The 20,499-nt window shown below is 40.7% G+C and overlaps 2 protein-coding genes and 1 non-coding gene across 8 annotated transcripts; 1 reads left to right on the forward strand and 2 right to left on the reverse strand.

The window, feature by feature from the left end:
• Positions 1-7,727: 7,727 nt before the first annotated feature.
• LOC116126669 (UDP-glucuronic acid decarboxylase 6) lies at positions 7,728-12,563 on the reverse strand. Of its 6 annotated transcripts, none has more exons than XM_031412342.1 (14): positions 12,405-12,563; positions 12,103-12,153; positions 11,892-11,994; positions 10,838-10,924; positions 10,526-10,613; positions 9,897-9,988; positions 9,656-9,720; positions 9,487-9,575; positions 9,154-9,231; positions 8,972-9,065; positions 8,606-8,672; positions 8,468-8,531; positions 8,324-8,364; positions 7,728-8,210 (listed from the first exon to the last, which is right to left on the reverse strand). In XM_031412342.1, exons 3-14 carry the CDS (start codon positions 11,979-11,981, stop codon positions 8,031-8,033), a joined length of 1,035 nt encoding a protein of 344 aa, XP_031268202.1. In that variant the 5' UTR covers positions 11,982-11,994; positions 12,103-12,153; positions 12,405-12,563; the 3' UTR covers positions 7,728-8,030. The 6 variants fall into 6 exon arrangements, with proteins under 6 accessions (XP_031268202.1, XP_031268206.1, XP_031268205.1 ...); XM_031412346.1 differs by having other exon boundaries at positions 11,892-12,010; XM_031412345.1 differs by having other exon boundaries at positions 11,892-12,010; positions 12,103-12,241; positions 12,405-12,559.
• Positions 12,564-13,593: 1,030 nt separating this feature from the next.
• Positions 13,594-13,665, forward strand: TRNAH-GUG. Its single transcript has one exon. It is a non-coding gene; the product is annotated as a tRNA-His (tRNA).
• Positions 13,666-16,798: 3,133 nt separating this feature from the next.
• Positions 16,799-20,021, reverse strand: LOC116126686. Its single transcript, XM_031412365.1, has 4 exons — positions 19,424-20,021; positions 18,802-18,969; positions 16,956-18,702; positions 16,799-16,887 (listed from the first exon to the last, which is right to left on the reverse strand). The coding sequence occupies exons 1-3, from the start codon at positions 19,967-19,969 to the stop codon at positions 16,975-16,977; spliced, it is 2,442 nt and encodes an 813-aa protein (XP_031268225.1). The 5' UTR covers positions 19,970-20,021; the 3' UTR covers positions 16,799-16,887; positions 16,956-16,974.
• Positions 20,022-20,499: the final 478 nt, after the last annotated feature.

Genomic DNA, 20,499 nt, shown 5'->3' on the forward strand with positions numbered 1-20,499 from the left:
CATACAAGCACCTCGCAGAAATGTTTGACATACTCCGACTCTACAGAATGAACCTGAACCCTCTCAAATGTTCATTCGGGTATCGTCAGGCAAATTCCTGGGATAATGGTCAACCAGCGGGCATAGAAGTAACCCCGAAAAGATTCAAGCTCTGCTCGATATGGAGAGCCCGACCCAGCAAAAAGCAGTCATGAGTTTGAACGGGCGAATAGCGGCGCTCAATCTCGCTTCATATCAAGGCTAACCGACCGCTGTTTACCATTCTTCAACGTTCTAACCAATAAGAAATTCGAATGGACTTCCGAATGCGAGCAGGCATTCCGGAATATAAAAGATCATCTTGGGAAGCCACCTCTTCTCTCCAAACCTCTTCCACAGGAATCCTGCTCGTCTACCTGTCCTGTCTCAGTTCGCGGTCAGTGCAGCATTAATACGAAGAGGGAAAAACTCAGTGGCCGGTTTATTATGCAAGTAAACTATATCGGACGCTGAGATGCGTTATCCGGAAATGGGAGCGATTAGCTTTCGCCCTGCTGATCGCGTTCCAGGAAGCTACGACCTTACTCCATGCCCTACGATCAATGTAATGACGAGTTACCCCCTCAGACAGGTCCTCCAGAAGCCAGAGGCCTCAGAGTTGCTCAAATGGGCCATGGAGCTGAGCAGTTCGACCTAAAGTATATGCCCAGTTCGACCATCAAAGGGCAGCTGTTGCAGACTTCATCTCGGAGTTCTCTCTATCTCCAAGCGAGCAGCAGTCTAGCGAATGGGCAAGAGCCATTCAGGACCTATCGCACCTGGAACCTCTACGTCGACGGGTCATCAAACAGGAAAAGAGCCGGTGCGGGTCTCCTCTTGGTAAGCCCCGAGGGGGCTAGAGTTCATGGAATTCTCTATCGGTTTAAGCGACCAACAATGAGTCCGAATACGAAGCCCTGCTCGCCGGGTTGCGACTCCCAGCAAGAAAGTGGTGCAACCGCGATCAGTATCTAACGCGACTCCATGCTGGTCGTAAAAAAAATTCTCGGAGAGTACCAAGCCAAAGAAGGAAACATGGTCCGCTACTTGGAAAAAGCTAAGGCCTCTTTAGGTGTTTCAGACACTTTAAAATCGCTCAAATCCCCAGGGAGAGCAACTCTATAGCGGACGCCTTGGCGAAGTAGCTTCATCATTAGACTCTGAGGCCCCCGATAGCATTCCTGTCGTTTTGTCGACGCTCCTCTATCAGCTCGACCGACAGGCCTGTGAACGAGGTTCAGTCAGATTCCTGGATGACTCCCATTATACAGTACCTCAGGACGGGACCTTGCCTGACGATAAGGTCAAGGCAAGGGTCTTGCGAGTAAGGTTCTCTCGCTTCACACTCATCGGGGACCAGCTATACAGGAGAGGATTCAGTGCCCTTCTCCTCCATGTGTAACCCTTAGAAGCAGACTACATCGGCGGGAAATTCATGAAGGGATCTGTGGCAACCACACGGCAGCTCGATCTCTCGCGAGCAGATTGTTCGTCAGGGATATTACTGGCCCAAAATCCAAGAAGATGCGCACAACTTGTTAAAAGTGCGACAAATGCCAGCGGTTCGCGAACATCCCGCGAGCACCCTCTCACAGCTGGTTACTATTTCAAGCCCCTGGCCGTTTTCCATGTGGGGGATCGACCTTATCGGCCCATGCCAGTTGGAAGGGAGGGGTCAATTACGCCGTGGTCGCGGTGGATTACTTTACAAGTGGGTCGAAGCCGAGCCCTGGCCACGATCACGACCAGGAGTTAAAAGACTCGTTTCAAGAACATAGTGTGCCGCTACGGAATTCCCACACCCTCATCTCAATAATGAAAGCAATTCGATAATGAGGAGTTCAAGCAATTCTGCAACGAGTTGGGCATCCACAAGAAATTCGCCTCAGTCGCCAGGCCGCAAGCAATGGCCAAGTTGAAGCGGTCAACAAGACCTCAAGCACACTCTGAAGGCCAAGCTCGGGGCAGCCAAGGGAAATTGGGCTGACGACCCTCCAGAAGTTTTATGGGCATACAGGACAACTCCAAGGACCTCCACCTCGGAAACCCCGTTTTCATTAGCCTATGGCTGTGAAGCCATGATCCCTGCGAGGTCGGGACCGGTTCTCTTCGGAGGGACCTGTACAACGAGGACGACAACGAAGCACTTCTGAGAGCAAGTTTGATCTAATTGGAACGTCGCAGCAAGGCATCGTTAAGGATAGCAGCCTACCAGCAGCGACAAAAAAGTTCTTTGACTCGAAGGTCAGGCGAAGAGACTTCCAGGTCGGAGACCTGGTGCTAAAGGAAGTTCTCCTTGGGGCTAGAGAGCCAAGTGCGGGGGTACTAGGGCCTAACTGGGAAGGCCCATACCGGATCGACAAAGTGATCAGACCAGGGAGCTACCATCTCAAGAGATTGAACGGCTCCAAGGTACCCCGAGCTTGGAACGCCGAGCACCTTCGGCCATAATATCAGTAATCCCAAACTCAGCTCCGTTTTTGATAATTTCTTTTTCGACGCGTACTTGTCTACTTAAAACAGTCGAATGTGTCTGTTCGCATGTCAAAATTTATAATGTAATCACTTATGTAACCACATTGTAAATAGTGCATATTTATAAAAAGTGACTCAAATTGCAAAGAAAGTCATATACAAAAGTTTAAAGACTCGAGTACAAAAGGAGCGACTCTCTAAACACTAAGGCTGGTCGGGAAGATCCTTCGAGCCAAGCCACCAGCCTGGTCAGGCCCCTGGTCGGGTTCCTGGGCGGCCGCAGCAGCCTGGTCCCTCGCCATGGTCCGCAAGGTCGCCTGCCAGAGATTCGGCAGGTCGGAGAAGTCCAAATCAGGATTCTTTTCGCAAAGACGTAGATGGACCCGATCGCCCAGTCCGCGCCTTCTCCTCCAACCCCTCAGACTGATTCTGCATCTCCGCATCAGTGCAGCGACCCTCTCCGACTTTCCTGAAGTTCGCGTCAAGGGCCAGCCTTTCCTGTTCGAAGGCCCCATTGCTTCTTCAGCTCGCTGAGCCCTTCGAAAGTCGCCCGCAGTTCTTGTTCCTTTCGTTGACCTCCTTGGTGAGACGGGCGGTCGTCCTTTGAAGCTCCTTGATCTCCTCTGCACGACGGTCGAGCTCGCCTTCTGGAAATCCACTGATCGCAAGGCGGCATCCTTTTGGTGCAGATACCTGTCCGTCGCTTCGAACGCTTGTGCTCTTTCAGCTTCGCGGACTCCACACTCTGCTTCAGCTTCGCGACCTCCTCTTCCAGGTCGCTAGTCCCCTTTGCGTCCCCCAGACGCGTCTTCTCCATGGACAATCCTCATCGCAAGTAATCCCTGCGAGCAGAATATGGTTAGAAACAAATCGATTGGAATTTCCAAGTACGGTTAATTTACCTTGCTCAGATGCTGAAACGACGTAGCCAGCAGGTCGTCGCCCGTACTGCAAATTCTTGTATACTCCGATAGCTCGCAATCGAGCAGCCATAAACGATCAGCTCAGGTACTCGGGCAGACTCCCCAACGAATCTAGAACAGGTGCGTCCGTTGCACCTGCCTCGCCCACAGGCCCTTACCCGACCTCCGGGACCCCTGACGCGACCTAAGAGCTCTTCCTCTGATTCGGTCTCCGACTCTCAGGCTGAATTTTTTCTCTTCTTTGACTTCTGGGCCGGAGCCTTCCCTTGGGGCGAGTAGTCGGTGCCTGAGCAGCCTGTCCCGACCTGTTGCCCCTTCCGCAGCAGGGCGGGGCTGGAGCTGGGACTGTTCGCACCGCTGTGCCGACAGCACGAGCAGCATCAGCCCCCTCCGACCCTCGATCGAGGAAAGACAAACGGTGCCCGCGGGGACTGCCGGATTCCTTTGGGGCATCGTTCGCCATTCAAGGTCGTTAGTAATCGAGACCAATTCGCGACCAGAAGGGGACTAAGTGTGACCTACCTTCTTGAGGTTCTAAAGACGCCCGGTCGCTGAAAAAACCGTACTTCCGCAAGTTCGCGGTCGTCACAAGCTTCCTCGCGTCACGACTGTCTTCGTCTAATACTCCGAAGGATACGAGCCTATCCGGGTCAGCGAGTAGTGACTGATGGGTCGTTCTGTTAACTGCAAACAAATCAGGTCTTTATTATGGATCAGGCAGCAGAATATAGACTCAATAAGAAAACCTACTTGGATCTTGAAAACGGCAATAGCCGTTGTACATGAAAAAGAAGAACTTTACTCGTAGGCCCCCGCATTGCTGGGGTAGCTTAGTATCCCCGCGGCAATGGTAGGTCGCCGAGATAGGTAGTACGTCCTTATCCCACTCTTCTTAAGGTAGTAGGCGACACCGAGCTCTACCGCCGTTGCTCCCCTAAGCCGCTCTCGCAGCACGCGATGTACATCGCGACAGCGATGAAAACGCGTTTGCGTCAATTGCATCGGTGCGATCCCGAAATGATCCAGGACCGACCTGATAAGGATGGAAGGGAATCCTCCCCCACCCTTGAAGATCTCCTCTGAGATCGCGGCGAGGCCAGTGTCTGGGCGCCGCGACGGTCTGGTATGGTCGAGGAACACCTCTGCGCGAATATCATACTGCGTCTTTATTCTATTATACTCCTCGGAAGTAAGAACCGGTAAACATCGAGGGCTGCTTCCCGGGGACTTCCCGCGAGGACGAGCTGGCTCCTTCCTCGGTCTGGATTTGGACGGTTCCTTCCAGTCTGCACATCGACAGACATGGTCATTAGGCCTTTGTTTCGTCCCGAGTGATGACGGGACGCCTAAAAATCTATCAACGCTCCGAGCCGCCGTCCACGCTCGAATCCAGGGCGGCGTCGTGTCTCCGGTGAAACGCCGAGAGACCCAACGCCACTATTCACCAACAAAAAAAAAAAAAAAAAAAAAGAAGAGAAGGAAAACCTTACTCTCTGAGACGTGAGGCTGATGCCGAATCCGTTTCGATTGCTTGAAAAATGCCGATCGGACGAAAGTTGCTTCTGGCGTGCGAAGGTTTTCTGTTTGAAGCGAAAGAAGTTTCGGTGGCTTCATCAGAAAAGTGAGTTTTATATGGGATTGCGATCGACGGTTACCACCCTTTGGAACTGAAACGACACCCACTCTCTCTCTCCCGCATTAAATGCGCCCCACGTCGCATCAACTGACGCAGTAATGGCCCTCGTTTCGTTACGCTGCGCCACTAACACTGCCAAACGGTGCCACCTCAGCACGCAGAGCATTTAATGTGCCTGACATGCTTTAGCGCGTGCGACCGCATGGCACGTGAAACCAGGTTCGTTGAACCTGTACAGGGGAGCGCCCTCAGATCCAGGTCGCTAAGTGGAGATTGTCAGGTCGCTCTGACTGAGGACTGCATGAGGTCGTGTTCGCCAGAGTTCTGTACCGCTCTTCGAGTTCTGTACCGACTCTTCCCGTTCAGGTCGGGGCGAGTAAACTTCAGCGTAACTTAGTTTCCAAGGTCGACCTTCGAACTTAAAAACTAGGGGGCTTCTGTTATGCCTAAGGATAAAGGGCTGACTGGGAAGGTCACGTGAAGGGCGACCTGCTCCCTCAGAGCACACGCACACGTCAGACCTGCCAAGTGATGTGGAGCCCACACGCGTCCATTCCCTGCCACAAGTCGTGCGATGTCAGCTTGGAAAAAGGGAAATGGGACATAAAGCCGGATATACACTGACATCACACCAAACCACGGATTTAGCAATGATTATACGCTTCGATTCAGTATAAAATAGGGGACCCTTCATTGGGGGATTCGGCCATTTTACACACAAAAAAGCAAAACGGAAATCTCTCTCTCTTGTAACTTTGCTTTGACTTTTTTCGTCTGTTGTAAGTCAGCTCGCGACCGCGACCTGACACCCACTAACATCAATACAAATCAGTGGACGTAGGACTTGCTATCTCAGCGTCCGAACCACTTAAAAAACTCCCTCTACAGCTATTTTACTTTTCAGATATTCTATTTTCACATGCATCTAACAGTTAATTGATATTATATACGTAAAAATTCGTTGGTGTAAAAACGAGCATCAACAATATTCGTATCTTATTACAGTTTAACTAATCTAACTGTGATTAATTACTTTCTTTGAATTGCAGAAGAAGATGCCAAGAACTCTCCCTTCGTTCAAAGGCACAAGAGGTGCATTTTTAACTTTATTCGTTCCGTTTTCACTTTTTGATTCGCTTATTAGTTATTATTGTTGTAGCACATTGAATACTGAAATCAATAATGCATAAAGTAATAATCAGATGATAAGAAATTTAATGCTATAAAAACTTTCTATAGAGAATCATTATGGATTGCCGCAGTAACAATCTGTGGAAAATTCTTATCAAGCCTGATAATGCAGTTTCTGATACCATCACTGAACAACTAGTCGTTGATATATTAGAACTTTTTTTCTTTGTTTGGTTTGGTTACTACTTCTATTGGTGTTATTATCTACTGTTTCAACTTCACATGACCATGCATTGGCTTTGAAGTCTTTGAATAATCTGAATCACTACTCTGCTGTTGTTCTGGAAAATTTCCGAATGAATGTCTTGATTTATGTTGCTGCTTTTGTTGTTACTCGAATATTATATGAGCTATCTAAGTTCTTATGAGTATGCACTGTTTTAGATAGCATTGATCATCTATATGATGTAATGGCTTTGATGTTCTGGGGTACAATTGTCAGTCTTATTTTCTGATGAAAAATATCACAGTACTGTTTTTCCATTGAAATATTGGCAGATTTAAACTGCAATCATTTGATACCTTGTTGTGTTTTGTAGGTGATCTTTGAAAGCCATTCTGGTTGCCAGCTTTGAACTCGTGCTTTAGGAGGAGGGGGGCTTCTTTATTTGGTTTTTAATAACAGATGTACTGGATACTCTGTTTTTGAATTCCTATCCTTATGTGTTTAATTTCAAATAATATAGGAGCCTTTATTGGTCTTGAATTTATCTTGACAAACAAAGCGGCAAGGGTTTGACTTTCGTCAATGAGAAATATGCTATATCAGAAACACTGCTGTCTTTGTTACAACATTGTGTGCTTCTGGAGCCTAATGTTACTAGTTCGGAGTTTCACACCTAAAAGGTTAACCGGTTAGGTGGAGACCTGGAGAGACTCTCCCCTTTATAAGCTGAAAAAATACGATTCAAATGTGAAATTCGTTATATTCTTCTCCACGCAATCTTATGACGTCAGTCAAAGGTGGAGCCCCCTGCCAACTTATCCACCTCACTCTCAAATGAATACACAAATCACACGTGGACATTTGACGAGACACTGAAAGATAGATAAAGTCTGTTCTGATACTGCTTATTACGAGTTGAGAGTTTCATATTCAAAAGATTAACCTATTAGGTGGAGGGACTTTCTTATTTTATAAGCTGACCTCTCTAATATGCTTTTGATGTGAGATTCGTTACACTAAGCACTAAACGACCTAACCTACTCTTTTCCTCTATGTCAATTGCTGATGATCAATAGGCCTTAAACAGGAAACAGGAAACAATGTATTTGCTTTTATTAGATATTACCAATTGAAGAAATAGAAATATTGGTCTGATGGTTTGGGTCCCCGAAGTTACCCTGTAGCTTTTAAAGAAAAAAAGACTTTGTAGGGGTTCAAAAAGACCCGAAGATCGTAATAGCAACTAAACCAGCAACTCTTACCGGACTTAACATTTCAGACAAAAAGAAACAGAAAACTACACAATTACAAAGAGAGATACTTGGTATAAAGATTTTATTAATTAAGTATTGTAGCAACAAAATTAGGGCCGATAAAGACTTGGTAGTATTCAACTTGACAAAGGGGAAAAAAAAAAAAAGTAAATGTGGTTTCAGAAAGGGAGAAATCGTCTCACTTATTTCCTATGATGTGTCGATGAACAAGAAAAAGAGAGGCCTAAGGAAAAGCATGAACATTTGACAAGAATATAAATTTTATGCTTCTAAAGCACCTTCCACATTGGAGAGCTGCTGACTGAGATTTTCACTTTGTAATTCTTAGTTCATGCAATTGGCATTCACTACTTGGGAACTCCAAGTCTCAAACGGAAATCCTCTTCCATAAGGGGAAGGCCGTCCCGCAACTTGACCTTTGGCTCCCATCCTAGCAATTCCTTTGCTTTTGTGATGTCAGGTTTTCTCTGTCGTGGATCGTCAGGAGTGTTCTCAACCATTTTTATCTCCACATCAGGTTTGATAAGCTACAAAGTCCAACCCCATTACAAGAGGGAACTCAGTATATTGAAATGGCTTACTGAGAAACATCATTCAATTATATTTGCACGTGGGAGAAAATGGAAAAAATGAAACTAACCTCCTTCACTGTCTCAGCAAGTTCAGTCATGGTAAATTCACCTGGAAATGCACAATATCTACAGTCAGTAATTGGCATGGAAATAAAATTTAGTTTGAGCACGAAAATCTTTCAAGAATATGTAAACCATCTTCGTAGGATCACCTGGGTTTCCAATGTTGATAGGTCCAGTGTTCTCTCCTTCCATGAGGCGAATGAGGCCATCCACCTAAAATATTATAAACAGATAATTATTCTCTTAACACTGAAATTCATTAAAGTAATTATTATTTACTACTGTACCATATCAGAGACATAGCAGAAACTACGAGTTTGTGTTCCAGGCTTTTGAACGGTCAATGGTTCACCTCTGCAAAGAGCAAAATAAGAGTCAGAATAATAGTGGCGTTAATGGCTTTGTTACAGAAGGAGTGAAGTATTTTGCTGTTCTACTAGGACAAAGTAAGAAGAATAAATTATCACGTAAGATAGCATAGAATTGATCAATGCCCTCATATTAGACAAACTGAATTGGTGATACTGTCTTCATTCTAGAAAGGAACAAAGTTGTGCTCGATAAAGGACAAATTGTAAATGTCCAATTAAACAGCAAAGCGAATTAGAAATACACTAATACCATGTAACTCATAAAACAGTACAAGGAGTTACCGTAGTGCCTGTGCTATGAAATTGCTGACCACACGCCCATCATCAATATTCATACGTGGTCCATAAGTGTTAAAGATTCTGGCAATGCGTATTTCTATGAAAAAGATAAAAAGAAATTATCAATGCAAAGATAAAAATTATTGAACATGAAGTAGTTCTGGATAGAGAAGCTGAACGATTACCAATCCCATGCTGTCTATGATAATCAAACATCAAAGTCTCAGCTACACGCTTCCCCTCATCATAACAGCTCCGAACCCCTATTTCACGGAAGAGGATGTGTTAGTGCTGATGCTGTCAAAGACCTGCTTAATGTTTTTAACTTATGTATACTACACATTTACACCATGAACAACGTAATGTGTGCAAGGGAGCAGGTGATGGAGTTTCAAACAAAGTAACTTTCTTAATCCTCTTCAGATTACACAAAACTAAATTGGTTCTAACTAGATAAAGAGTAATCATCGCACTAGATCAACCAAAATGCAAAAGATACAGTTGGGAGGCTAACTTACCGATTGGGTTAACATTACCCCAATAGGTCTCAGGTTGAGGGTGTATAAGAGGATCCCCATAAACTTCTGAAGTTGATGTAAGCAAAATTCTGTTCAACAATATGATAACTGAGTAAAACCAGTTGATGAGGGTGGTAAAATAATATACTACAAAGTAAAGTTTCCTAACCTTGCTCCGACTCGCTTTGCAAGTCCTAGCATGTTCAGGGTGCCAATCACATTGGTCTTAATTGTCTGTTACAATGCCATAAGCTTACCAGTGAGACAATATATTCAGGTTGAATATGCAAATAACACAACGCAGGAGACAACTTTCTCTCATTCACAATGAAAACAGCGCATTGCAATCAGACAAAAACACAGTTCATAAAACATAATGCTAAATAAATAAGTGAAATCTAAGTACACACCTTTACAGGATTGTACTTATAGAAAATCGGAGAAGCAGGGCATGCAAGGTGGTAAATCTGATCAACCTCAATTAACAATGGCTCCGTGACATCTATGAAGAAACAAAAACACGAAGTATAGTTATATCTGTCTTATTATTAAGAAACTATAGTCAGAAGAAAATAATCTGAAAGTCTCCAAATAGTTTAGTTTTCTTTTTTCCACAATGGGTAGGCAGCAGTTCCTACTAAAATACTACCTTAATGAGATATTTCCACATGATACATCTCGAGGTCTTAATTTTCCCTTTTAAAATTCCTGTCTTCATCATCATCTTAACATCAAAAACTGACATTTGTTCCCCATAATGTTTGATGATTACAGCATGAATAGTTTAATGAAATGCTATGTTTAGCAGTAGTTAAATGGGTTAATTTATATTGCAATGCTTTATTCTACTCATCCTAACTTGAATCAATATTCAGAAAACAAGTGGGCAATAGCAATATCGTATCTCAAAAACTAAGTTGTATAAAAACTAATTTAATATGTACACCAAAAATCTTACAACTGAGGAGACTCTGACATCAGAGCCACCACACACGATAACTAAATACTAACAGTAACAGACTAAAAGACAAGAACATACCATGACGAATAAGCTCAAATCTTGGGTGACTAATCCATTTTTTAAGATTGTCCTTCGAGCCAGTGAAGAAGTTATCAACAACAATCACCTGCATAACAAAGTATTAGATGCATTTACTGTTATAAAACATAACTCTCATTCGTTTCGATGTTTAGGCATGGAAAGGGAAACCATGTCTTGATTGGTACAAGTGTCTCAACTATTTGTTATTAATGTAAATACTGCCTTTCATAAACTAAAATATCCCAATTGCCTCAGATTTCTTAATAATATCAACAATTACAATTGAGTCTTGATGAGAAACACGCTAACCTCATTTTTTTCATTTTCCATCAATTTGTCAACCAGATGAGAACCAATGAATCCAGCTCCCCCGGTAACCAAAATTCTCATATTTGACTGCCATCATAAGAGAAGAATACTATTGAAGCGAACATCAAGAGAATGTATGATAAAAATGACAATAAAGAAGGCATGTCAATGTTGGTGTGCAACAGCACACTCCAGAACAAAACAAATTTCTATAAAAACCAAGAAATGGTGCAAATTTTGATAAATAATTTGAATGTTTCGGTGCAAGCATGCAGTACCATCATATTCAAAGCAACAAATTTGGAGAGTAAACTTCAATGAGGATAGTAATAACATGGGCCGGATGTCATATGGTCTCATAGATCTAATGCATATTACTCAAACTTAACCAGGATAAAGTAACTCCCATCCTTGGAAGTCCCCTTTACAACATTCATTATTTCAGTAAGCTGAAATTACCTGTATGCTGCTGGAATTTAAAGTAGAATTTATTTCTTAACCTTCTCCACAAACAACTATAATATTCTACTCTGAAAACTTCTGACTTTTGAATCATTTACATTGATCTACCTAAGGAAGAGGGTCCTTTCCTAAAACCATTTTCCTATACCAACCAAACACATTTTTATGTCATCTCATTTCTACATTTTCAATAATAACACAAGAATTACAGATCAGTCCCAGGGTTTACCGGATTTGTGTTATACTGTGAAGTGTGAACCACACATTGGTGTAATGTCTGATGTGAGATCCATAAGTAATAAGCACTATTACCTACCCTCCACCTTTATCATTAAATTTTCTCAACTGTATGAAATAAATAATGTGGCACCATAGAGCTAGACCACACATGATTTACAAGTTACAACCATATAAATACTGCCCCACTCTAATTATATTTCGTCAAACCATAAAGGATTAATCAACCAAAGTCATATATAACGATATAGACGAAGCTAAGATCCATTATACACTTTTCATAGCAAATGAAAGGAAAACACATCAATATGCAAATTTCTAATGAATCACTTCAGTAGACATAAAAAAGATTTACCTGAAAAAATTTGGAAAATCTCAATGGAGATGGCAATGGCGGTGGCTTAGTGGTTGTTTGGTTGTCGCCATTTGATGAATTGTTAGCCATGGATCAGATCTCACTGTTGAATTCAATAACTATCAAACACCGACATGATAATCACAAAGCAGACACATATAATCCAAAGAAATTAGAAATTACAAAGAGATAATAAGAAAACGACACCAACCTGAAGGTGAGTTTCAGAGGAAAATATCTCAAACCCAGATATTGTTTTGATCTACAAAAGATGAAGATCAGAGACTCATATATATAGCCTTTAAAACCGTCCTTAAAAATCGAAACTTCTTCCACCATATAGTGAATAACTATAAGAAAAAATAATAATTAAATAAACAAACTTGGAGCCTTCAAATTTACGAAAAAGTGAAGTCTCTGTGACGATAGCTCCTCGATAACAATAATATAAACCGATATCATACCAAACGTCAAATAAAAATAAAAAAAGTCCAAAGTGAATTTAGTAGTTACCTAGTGGGGTGTTTTGGTTTTACGAGGAAGTAGTTAATTAGTGAGATCTTGAGATTATTATAGGCGATAATTAAGGGTGGTTAGAAATTAATCAGGTCCTTAATGGAAGGCAAGTATTTGAGTTGATTAAGGATGGATGCTTCTTGAGTGTAGACTGTTTGTTTTTGCAATTGTTTTAGATAAAGACAGAACAGAATTAGATACTTCGTATCGTGCATGACAGCATGAGTTGTCTTTGTACACTTGCGTAGATTTTCTGATGCAACTTTGTTCTAAATGTAGTGTGGGCATTTTTATTTATTTTTTACAGATGAAATGTATCTCAATTAATTTTTCGAAATCCTAAAATTGATAATCAAATAAACTTTTAATTGCCATACAAAATAAATCTTTGGGTCGACAAAGAAGTTTAATAGAATTGGTAATTGATATTTTTCATGCTAATTATGATTCTAATTTCTATTAGAATTGAAAATAGTAATTATATTGATAATGATCTGTTTATATAAGGAACAGTGACCTCCAAGAGCACAAGGCAGAGATATTATTCGATCAAATTCTTTATTCATAACCACAATATAGATTTATATTATTATATTACCTTACACTTACTTCAAATGACTTCCAAAATGATTATAATTCTTATTCTAATTGGATAATAGAGTAATTATAATTCCTATTCTATAAGATATTCTAATTACAATAATATATCCTTTTCGGATATGTCCCGAACCGTCTCAGAATCGGGTTCTTAACATATATGTACTTACATAAATCAACATTAGATCATCTTAACTAAATCCATAAGCAGCCTAGGACTCTTCCTTCATTCACAAGACTTAGAATCAAATTCTTTTCATTACCTATGAAGATGAAAACTCCTTGTCACAACTTTGATGTAAGATAAATATGATGCATAACACGTGATATTGCAAGTTAAAAGTAAAATTGTTTTTATACTAAATTGAAGAAAAAGAACAATGAAGGGTAGTGTTTGGTTGAGGGTGATAGCTTCAACTTTGAAGCCTTAAAATGTTGGCAACTACCACCAGCAATAGTTGATTGTTTTAGAGGTGGGTCTGGCCGTCTGGGTCTGCTACAATTTCTTTTTTTTTTTTTTTTTTTTCCAGGGAAAATGAAACATTATTATATTATAGTATTAATAAAATTTGAATCACTAAAACAAGATGTGGCTGTAGTTTAGGGGTAAGAATTCCACGTTGTGGCCGTGGAGACCTGGGCTCGAATCCCAGCAGCCACAATTTTTTATTTTTTATTTTTCCCTCTTTTAAGTCAAATTTCATTTTAAGAAAAGTCAACTAGCAATTGCTTTCTAACAGTCAACCTCTTTTAAGATTTAATTGATTAATTTAACTGACCCGTGAGCAGTATCCCGAGTCACATGTGAGCAACATGATCTTTTTTTAATTTAGAGTAAACGACATTTGCCCACCCAACGTTTGGCGAATCTCCGTTTCCCACCCCTAGTTTTATAAATTACAAATTCACACCCTTAAATTAACAGAAAACTTTTTAATCTAGCAGTTAAAAAGGTAAAATGGTCATTTTAAAGATAAAAATTTTAAAATAACCCTCCACTTCTCAAATTCACCCAATCAAAAAATTTTAAAATAACCCTCTCAAATTCACCCCATCAAAAAATTTTAAAATAACCCTTAATTTTTTAAATTCACCCCACTGGCGATTTCAGGTCATTCCAGCCTGTTTACGACGCAGTCGACATCTCCTGACACCACTATTATAATCCTCTCAACCCCCACATTAAAACCCCTAACCCTCCACACCTGATTTAACCCCCCAGTCGCCGACCATCGCTCTTAGTTTTAGTCGGCGTTTCATCCAAATTTCGACAGGTCCCGACATTGGAAACCACCCCAACACCACCAATAGCATCACCAACTTCCTCCCATCAAAACCCATAACATCGCCAACTGCAATTTCCCGTCTATCATCGCCGCCCCTTCCTTAGGTTTTCTGGTTTTGTCGCACATTTCCAGCCAAATTCCAGTACCTCGCTTAAGTGCAATTGGGTGGAAAAGTTAGGGGTTTTGGTGAGGAGGATAAGGGGATGCTGATGGTGGTGTAGGAATCAGGCCGGATTTTTGGCTTGGCCAGGATCTTCTAAGGGTTATTTGAAAAAAATTTGAGATGTAGGGATTATTTTACGAGAAAAGTAACGGTGTTAATTTAAGGGTGGGAATTTACAATTTATGAAACCAGGGATGGAAACTTGCAGACTCGCCAAACCTTGGGTGGGAAAATGTCGTTTACTCTTTAATTTAATTCAGCTCTTCAGTCTTGATCTATCTTTCTTAAGTATTTGTGTTAGCTACAATATGGTCGATAAGAAGTTAATGATAAATCTAAACGCTGGATTAACTATATAAAAGGATGATAGAAAATCTGAACGTAAAACGAACGTTGCTTTGCAAATTGCAAAGTTGCTCTTTTTGAACTCTACCGATATTATAATATAAAGTGCATTAGAAGGATTTTAGAAACCTCTTTTGTATAGTATTCTATACATCCATATGTAGCACCCACAATAAAACGACCATGCCGAGTGAGTGCTTTATCATTATTATGATATCCTCAAAGCATTTTATGAAGGAGCCAATTCCATTTTGCAGAGAAATAAATAAACATTATAATTTATAAACACATCTTCCTTCCACGAAGCTGCCTCTATTCTTTGTGATTCTTGTTCAAGAAAGCCTCCGGAATGTGCACCAAACTGAGAGCAAGGAATCCACCATCCCCGGAGAGCTTAGTATAGGAAGCATTATATATAAAAGCAAAAAACCAGAAGTGGGGTTCCACCTCAGCCTGTCAATGAGTTTCCCTCGCTCATAAACATACATTAGAGTCGCCGAGTCGGTAGCGCCTCCAGAAAGTTGGCTTGAAGATTCATCGAGGTAGGCAGCTAGCTAGCTAATATGATCTTGCAACTTGCCAAAGTTCTTAGAGAGTTGAACTTTAGCTACAGTTACAATTAAGGGTACGTAAATCTCTTTGGGGTCGTTGCAGGGCGCCTCTTCAATGTTTCTTCTACGTGCATATGACTCAGAAGTGTTGATGAATCACAATGCGTATTACTTTTTACTTGTTTTAGGTTTAATATATATAAAATGAAAATGTTAGTTAAGAAATCGAAAATGGTGAGCCAGTGGTTTAAGATCTCACTCCAATGAACATATATGTAGGACTAGGGCAATTTGGTTGCATTCTAATTAGTAATTTGTGCTCTACACAGTTTTAGACAATACCGGAAAAGTGTTAATAATAAATCGAATAAATTAATAAATCATATATAGCATGAAAGAAATAAATTCGATTTAATGTGGTTGGAGTTGGATATCTGCATATAATACGAGATCTACCAATAAAATTATTCCTAACATTTTCTCTTTTATACTCTAGGTTTATTCTGAATCCCTCTATTCGCATTTCAAGGTATTGTACTCTTAAGAGATTCTAAGCTTGTTCTTTGAAGAAGTTGAATAAATTTGTACATTATTTTTATGAGTAAACAACTTTTTCCCACCGAAGGTTTGCCTTTATGATACTTTCTCACCCAAAAAGTCTCAAAATACCATTTTCCACCCAACTTTTATATTTTGTTAATACCTAAAATATACTTCACTTTCTCAACCGGTGTTTGGAGAGTTACCAAGAACCAAGGTAAGAGGGTTTTGTAGAGTGGAGGTCGGTGGATTGAATGGTGGTGATCGATTAAATATTCGTTATCGGAATCAATCGAAAATCAACTAATAACAGGAAATTCTAACTTTGTGGTAACCGATAATCGGCAAAAAATCAGATGCTGGAGTGGGAGAGATTTTATAAAGAGGAGACCGGAGGTTAAATGGTGGTAATTGAGAGAATTTTTGTCATTGGCATCGATCAGAATCGGCTTTGGATAGTAACGGAATATTAACTTTGGGTGAGAAAGTGATATTTTGAAACTTTTTGGGTGGGAAAAAGTCGTTTACTCTATTTTTATTGCTCATAATAAAGTACTTAAAACTCGATCCATAAGGATACTACAAAAGGATGGACCAAAAGGATCTGCTTTCCATCGCTGATCAGTTATTATATTTTATATGTATGTCTTCTCTTGACCTATATTTTTACAATAAATCTAACTGCGATCTAATACAGAACACATGCAGCACTGACTGAAAGAGATATCGTACTCCTTCCAACTCCAAAATCCAAATATGAGTGTTAAATCAGTTAAGTAATTACGGTGTTATTTCAATAAGATAGTGATCTGCAGTTACATATCGACTTGGACGAAAACAAAAAAGAAAAATTATCATACAAGAGAAGCATTCTTTTGAACTCTAACAATGTCGCAGAAAATAGGCTCTAGAAATATATATGTATATATATGTTTCACAAAATTTGGAAATCTATTACAAATTTGTGTTATTTTGTTAAATACAGTAAAATTCGTATAGCATTATACTTGCTCATTTCCAAAATGTATCAGCGTTTATTTCTTTCAGTAACTAATCAATTGCTATATTTTTGGTCCAACTTTTAATTAATTGGACAAAGCATGTATCTTACACGAGATTTCAAGTAAATTTACATTGCTTGAAGGATTCTCCCACTGAACAAGTTCCTTGATGCCTTCTTCCATTTTTCTTGTTTCTGTTATCAAACTTTGCATGCAATAACCTAGGGCGCTCAAACTTAAGACAGCTTGGCTCCTAAGCGCCTTCTGATCACCCTTATCAACGTGGATTTTATCAACAACTTCATTTGAATGTTGAAGATATGAAGTTATAAACTTCTCCATCCCATTTTCTTCTAAATCAGAAACCCTATTCACGTTTGCTGATTTTCCCAATTCAAGATCATAAGAGATTGTTCTCTTTTCAAGCTTTTTCTCTAGTTCCCTCAGTGATTTTATCATAGTGACATCCTGAAAACATTTTATCGAGGAGCCAACCACCTCCTTGAGAAGTTTAAGGTCACCATCTAGCTTATTTACACTCTCCTTCCAAGAAGCCTCGGTTTCTTGTGATTCTTGTTCAAGAAAATTCATGTAATGAGCAGCAAAATGCAAGAGATCCGCCATTTTTGACAAAGACCCTAAAAGCTTACTGTAGCAAGCACCATGAAAAGGTAGAAACCAGAAGTTGGGTTCCACATCAGCTTCTCCAATATACTTCTCTAGCGCATTGACATTCAATTTGAGTTTCTTTTGGTTCCCTAGCAAGTTCCCTTGGCTTTCCTGAAGACTCATTGAACCAACGCAATCGTGCAACATGCCGAGACTTTTAGACAGTTGAACTTTAGCTAGAGTCGATGCTCTTGTGGGTTGGAAGAGAAGGTCTACCATGATTGAACATGATAATCCAATGAATGTTTCAACAATTCTTGCTATAGCGAATTCACTTGGGGGGCCAAAATTTTTCCTTCCCAAAATCAACACAGCCCCAATGACCGCAGAAATACCTCCAGCCTGGCCATACATACGGCTTCGTCTCAGAAAACCTGTAAAAATGAACCAAGGAAGTAGAGATAGGAACCTTATGGGCAAGAACCTTTCAAAAAGAAAGCAGCCCAATACTCCATAGACAGTTCCTATAACTGTCCCTTGTGCTTTAACATTGGCAACTTTGAATGTTGCTTCTCTTGCTGAGGCAATACCGATGGCTACCGGGAGACCGGACCAGAAACCATTCGGTTTGCTATAGAGCAGCCCAAACAGCACAGCCAGACCCAAGGACAGTGAGCATCTGATTGCTTGCATATTGTTCTTGCTTTTAACTTTCTTGGCCCAGCTGCTCCAAGCCCCTTTGAAAGAAAACTCATCTTGTTTTCTCGAACTCGGTAATCCTTCAATATTTTTCTTAACCGAATTCTCTTGTGCAGAAATAGTTGGTTTTGGCATTGATTTACTGTGAAGGAGTTTCATACAAAATAAGAAGAAAAGAGGAGGCAAATCTTGCTTGGCTGTTGGGACGGCTTGAAGTGTTTGGAGGGACTCCGTTACATCTTCACCATTTGACTCTGGAACAGTTAATGAATCACAAGTTACGTAGTTTTTAACTTGCTTTATTGTGAGACAAACGTGTTCCTGTAGTCTAATTACACTTTCTTTAAGTTCTCCATCTACCATTCGAACTGGAAACGAAGTAATACTGGTTACAGCCATTTCCATCCCTCTTAAGAGTATCTCTAGCTGTTGCAATTTTTCTCCAGGGTTCGTGCAATAGGGTCTCAAAAATTTGAATGGTGGTCTCTCCCACTTCATGCTTTCCTGATTAAAGCAGGAGATATGATGCATGTTAGCTTCATGGATCTAAAACTCCGGGGCACGCCCTCAGTGTAAAAGAATAAATTGTTCAACTTTACTTACTTGGTAGCGTTTAATACTTTGTAGAAGTTTGGACCCTGAAACGGCCAGTGACTTTGCTTTAGAAATGGATGCAAGTGCTGATGTGTTGTCTTCTGCATGTAATGCCCCCACATAAAGCTTCAGCCTCTCTGAAGCATTCTCAGCAAGCTGCTTGCAGTTTTGTTTCAGCTGCGTCATTTAAGAAAAAAAATATATATGAAAAAATCGCATTATATTCATGCAATTTAGTGTGTAATGTTGAATATCATGATGGTGTAGTCAGCAACCATAATATCCAGGTGCCCACTAAGCTTGTCTTGTGCTTAGTGGTGTTTATAATTAAATTCAAGTAATATATTTATTACTTAGAGCGGAAATCATGGTCCAAAATCAATACTTTCGCTGTACGGATTTCCAAATTCTTGGATCAGTCTGGCACCCAATTAAACACAGACGTATAATGGATCATTTGCTACTTACCACTAGCTTCTGTATATTGAAAATAGCAAATTGATAGTAATTATTCAATGAGTAATTATTCATTTCTTTTACACGTTTTAGTTAGGTCATGTATAAATATGATAAATAATAATAATAAAAAAAATCAAATTATGAAATAATGATGAATCTTTCATGTAGTTACCTCGCGACAGGCAAGTCTTGGATACGGCAACAGCAAGGCAAGAACACAAGCCAAGACTCCAACGGCCGTGCTAGCCGCTACATGCACAGGGTGCCAAATCGCCTCAGTTTTCTCACCATTTATAAAACCTAAAACATATGTTATCACAATCTGCCCCAATGCTATACGCTTTGCTACCAAGTGAGTTTTCTCAGGCAGCACCACTACGTATGCAGCAAGAGCCACCGCAAGAGCAGTGGTGCCACTCGTGAACCGGGTTGGACCTATGAGCCACAAGCACAAAATGGCCGGTCCTATGCTCTGGACAGTTGCGTAGAGAGCCAGCCAGCACCCACGCAACGTGTCACCTAACGTTGCATCTGTGACAATGAGAATTACTGTCACGTAGGAAAATGCTGGGAAGGCTACTTGACGCCCGAGAGATTTTGGTCCGTAAAGGGTGACCAAGCCCACTATGGTGCATGCTAGGGCCGCCCGGTAACCGGAGGCGAGGCACGAGAGCCATACGGCGCGGGCTCGATTGGATTGGTCGTTACGGGTTGGCATTGTGAATTGTCAGATATTGGATCAAGAAAGTTGTTGGAAAAATAGTGTGTTTCTTATACAAAAGAAGCTTTAAAATGATAAAGAGTATTGGTGAGAGTTGATAAGCGGGTATTTGTAAAGGAAGAAATCTAGTGGAGATTTTGGAGCCACATGCAAGCACAATTGGGGTCCCATGTGTGGTTTAATGGGTGATGCAGTTTATAGTGGGGATGGTGAAAATTTTTTGGTTAAAAGGAACGATAAATAAAAAATTAAGGTCACTGTTGGTGGCTCAGCTTGTCAGGGGCCGAATATATGACTTTATTAAGCAGTAGCCTTAATTCAAAATGAGCAATTTGCTAAAAGAAAGTCAGCCACCAACCCACAATCTGCAGAGAAAGTAGAAGAGCTTCGTTTTCCCTGCTAATTAATGACTTTCCTCTTCCAAGATAAGCTTCTTTTACTGCTTTATGATCTGTTATTAAATAGCTGTCGCCGTCCTGAAAAATGATAAACAAATAGAGGTTAAGCTTTTTCTTTTTGTCTTTGTA

This window comes from Pistacia vera, unplaced genomic scaffold, assembly GCF_008641045.1.
Source record: "Pistacia vera cultivar Batoury unplaced genomic scaffold, PisVer_v2 Contig182, whole genome shotgun sequence".
Lineage (NCBI taxonomy): Eukaryota > Viridiplantae > Streptophyta > Magnoliopsida > Sapindales > Anacardiaceae > Pistacia > Pistacia vera.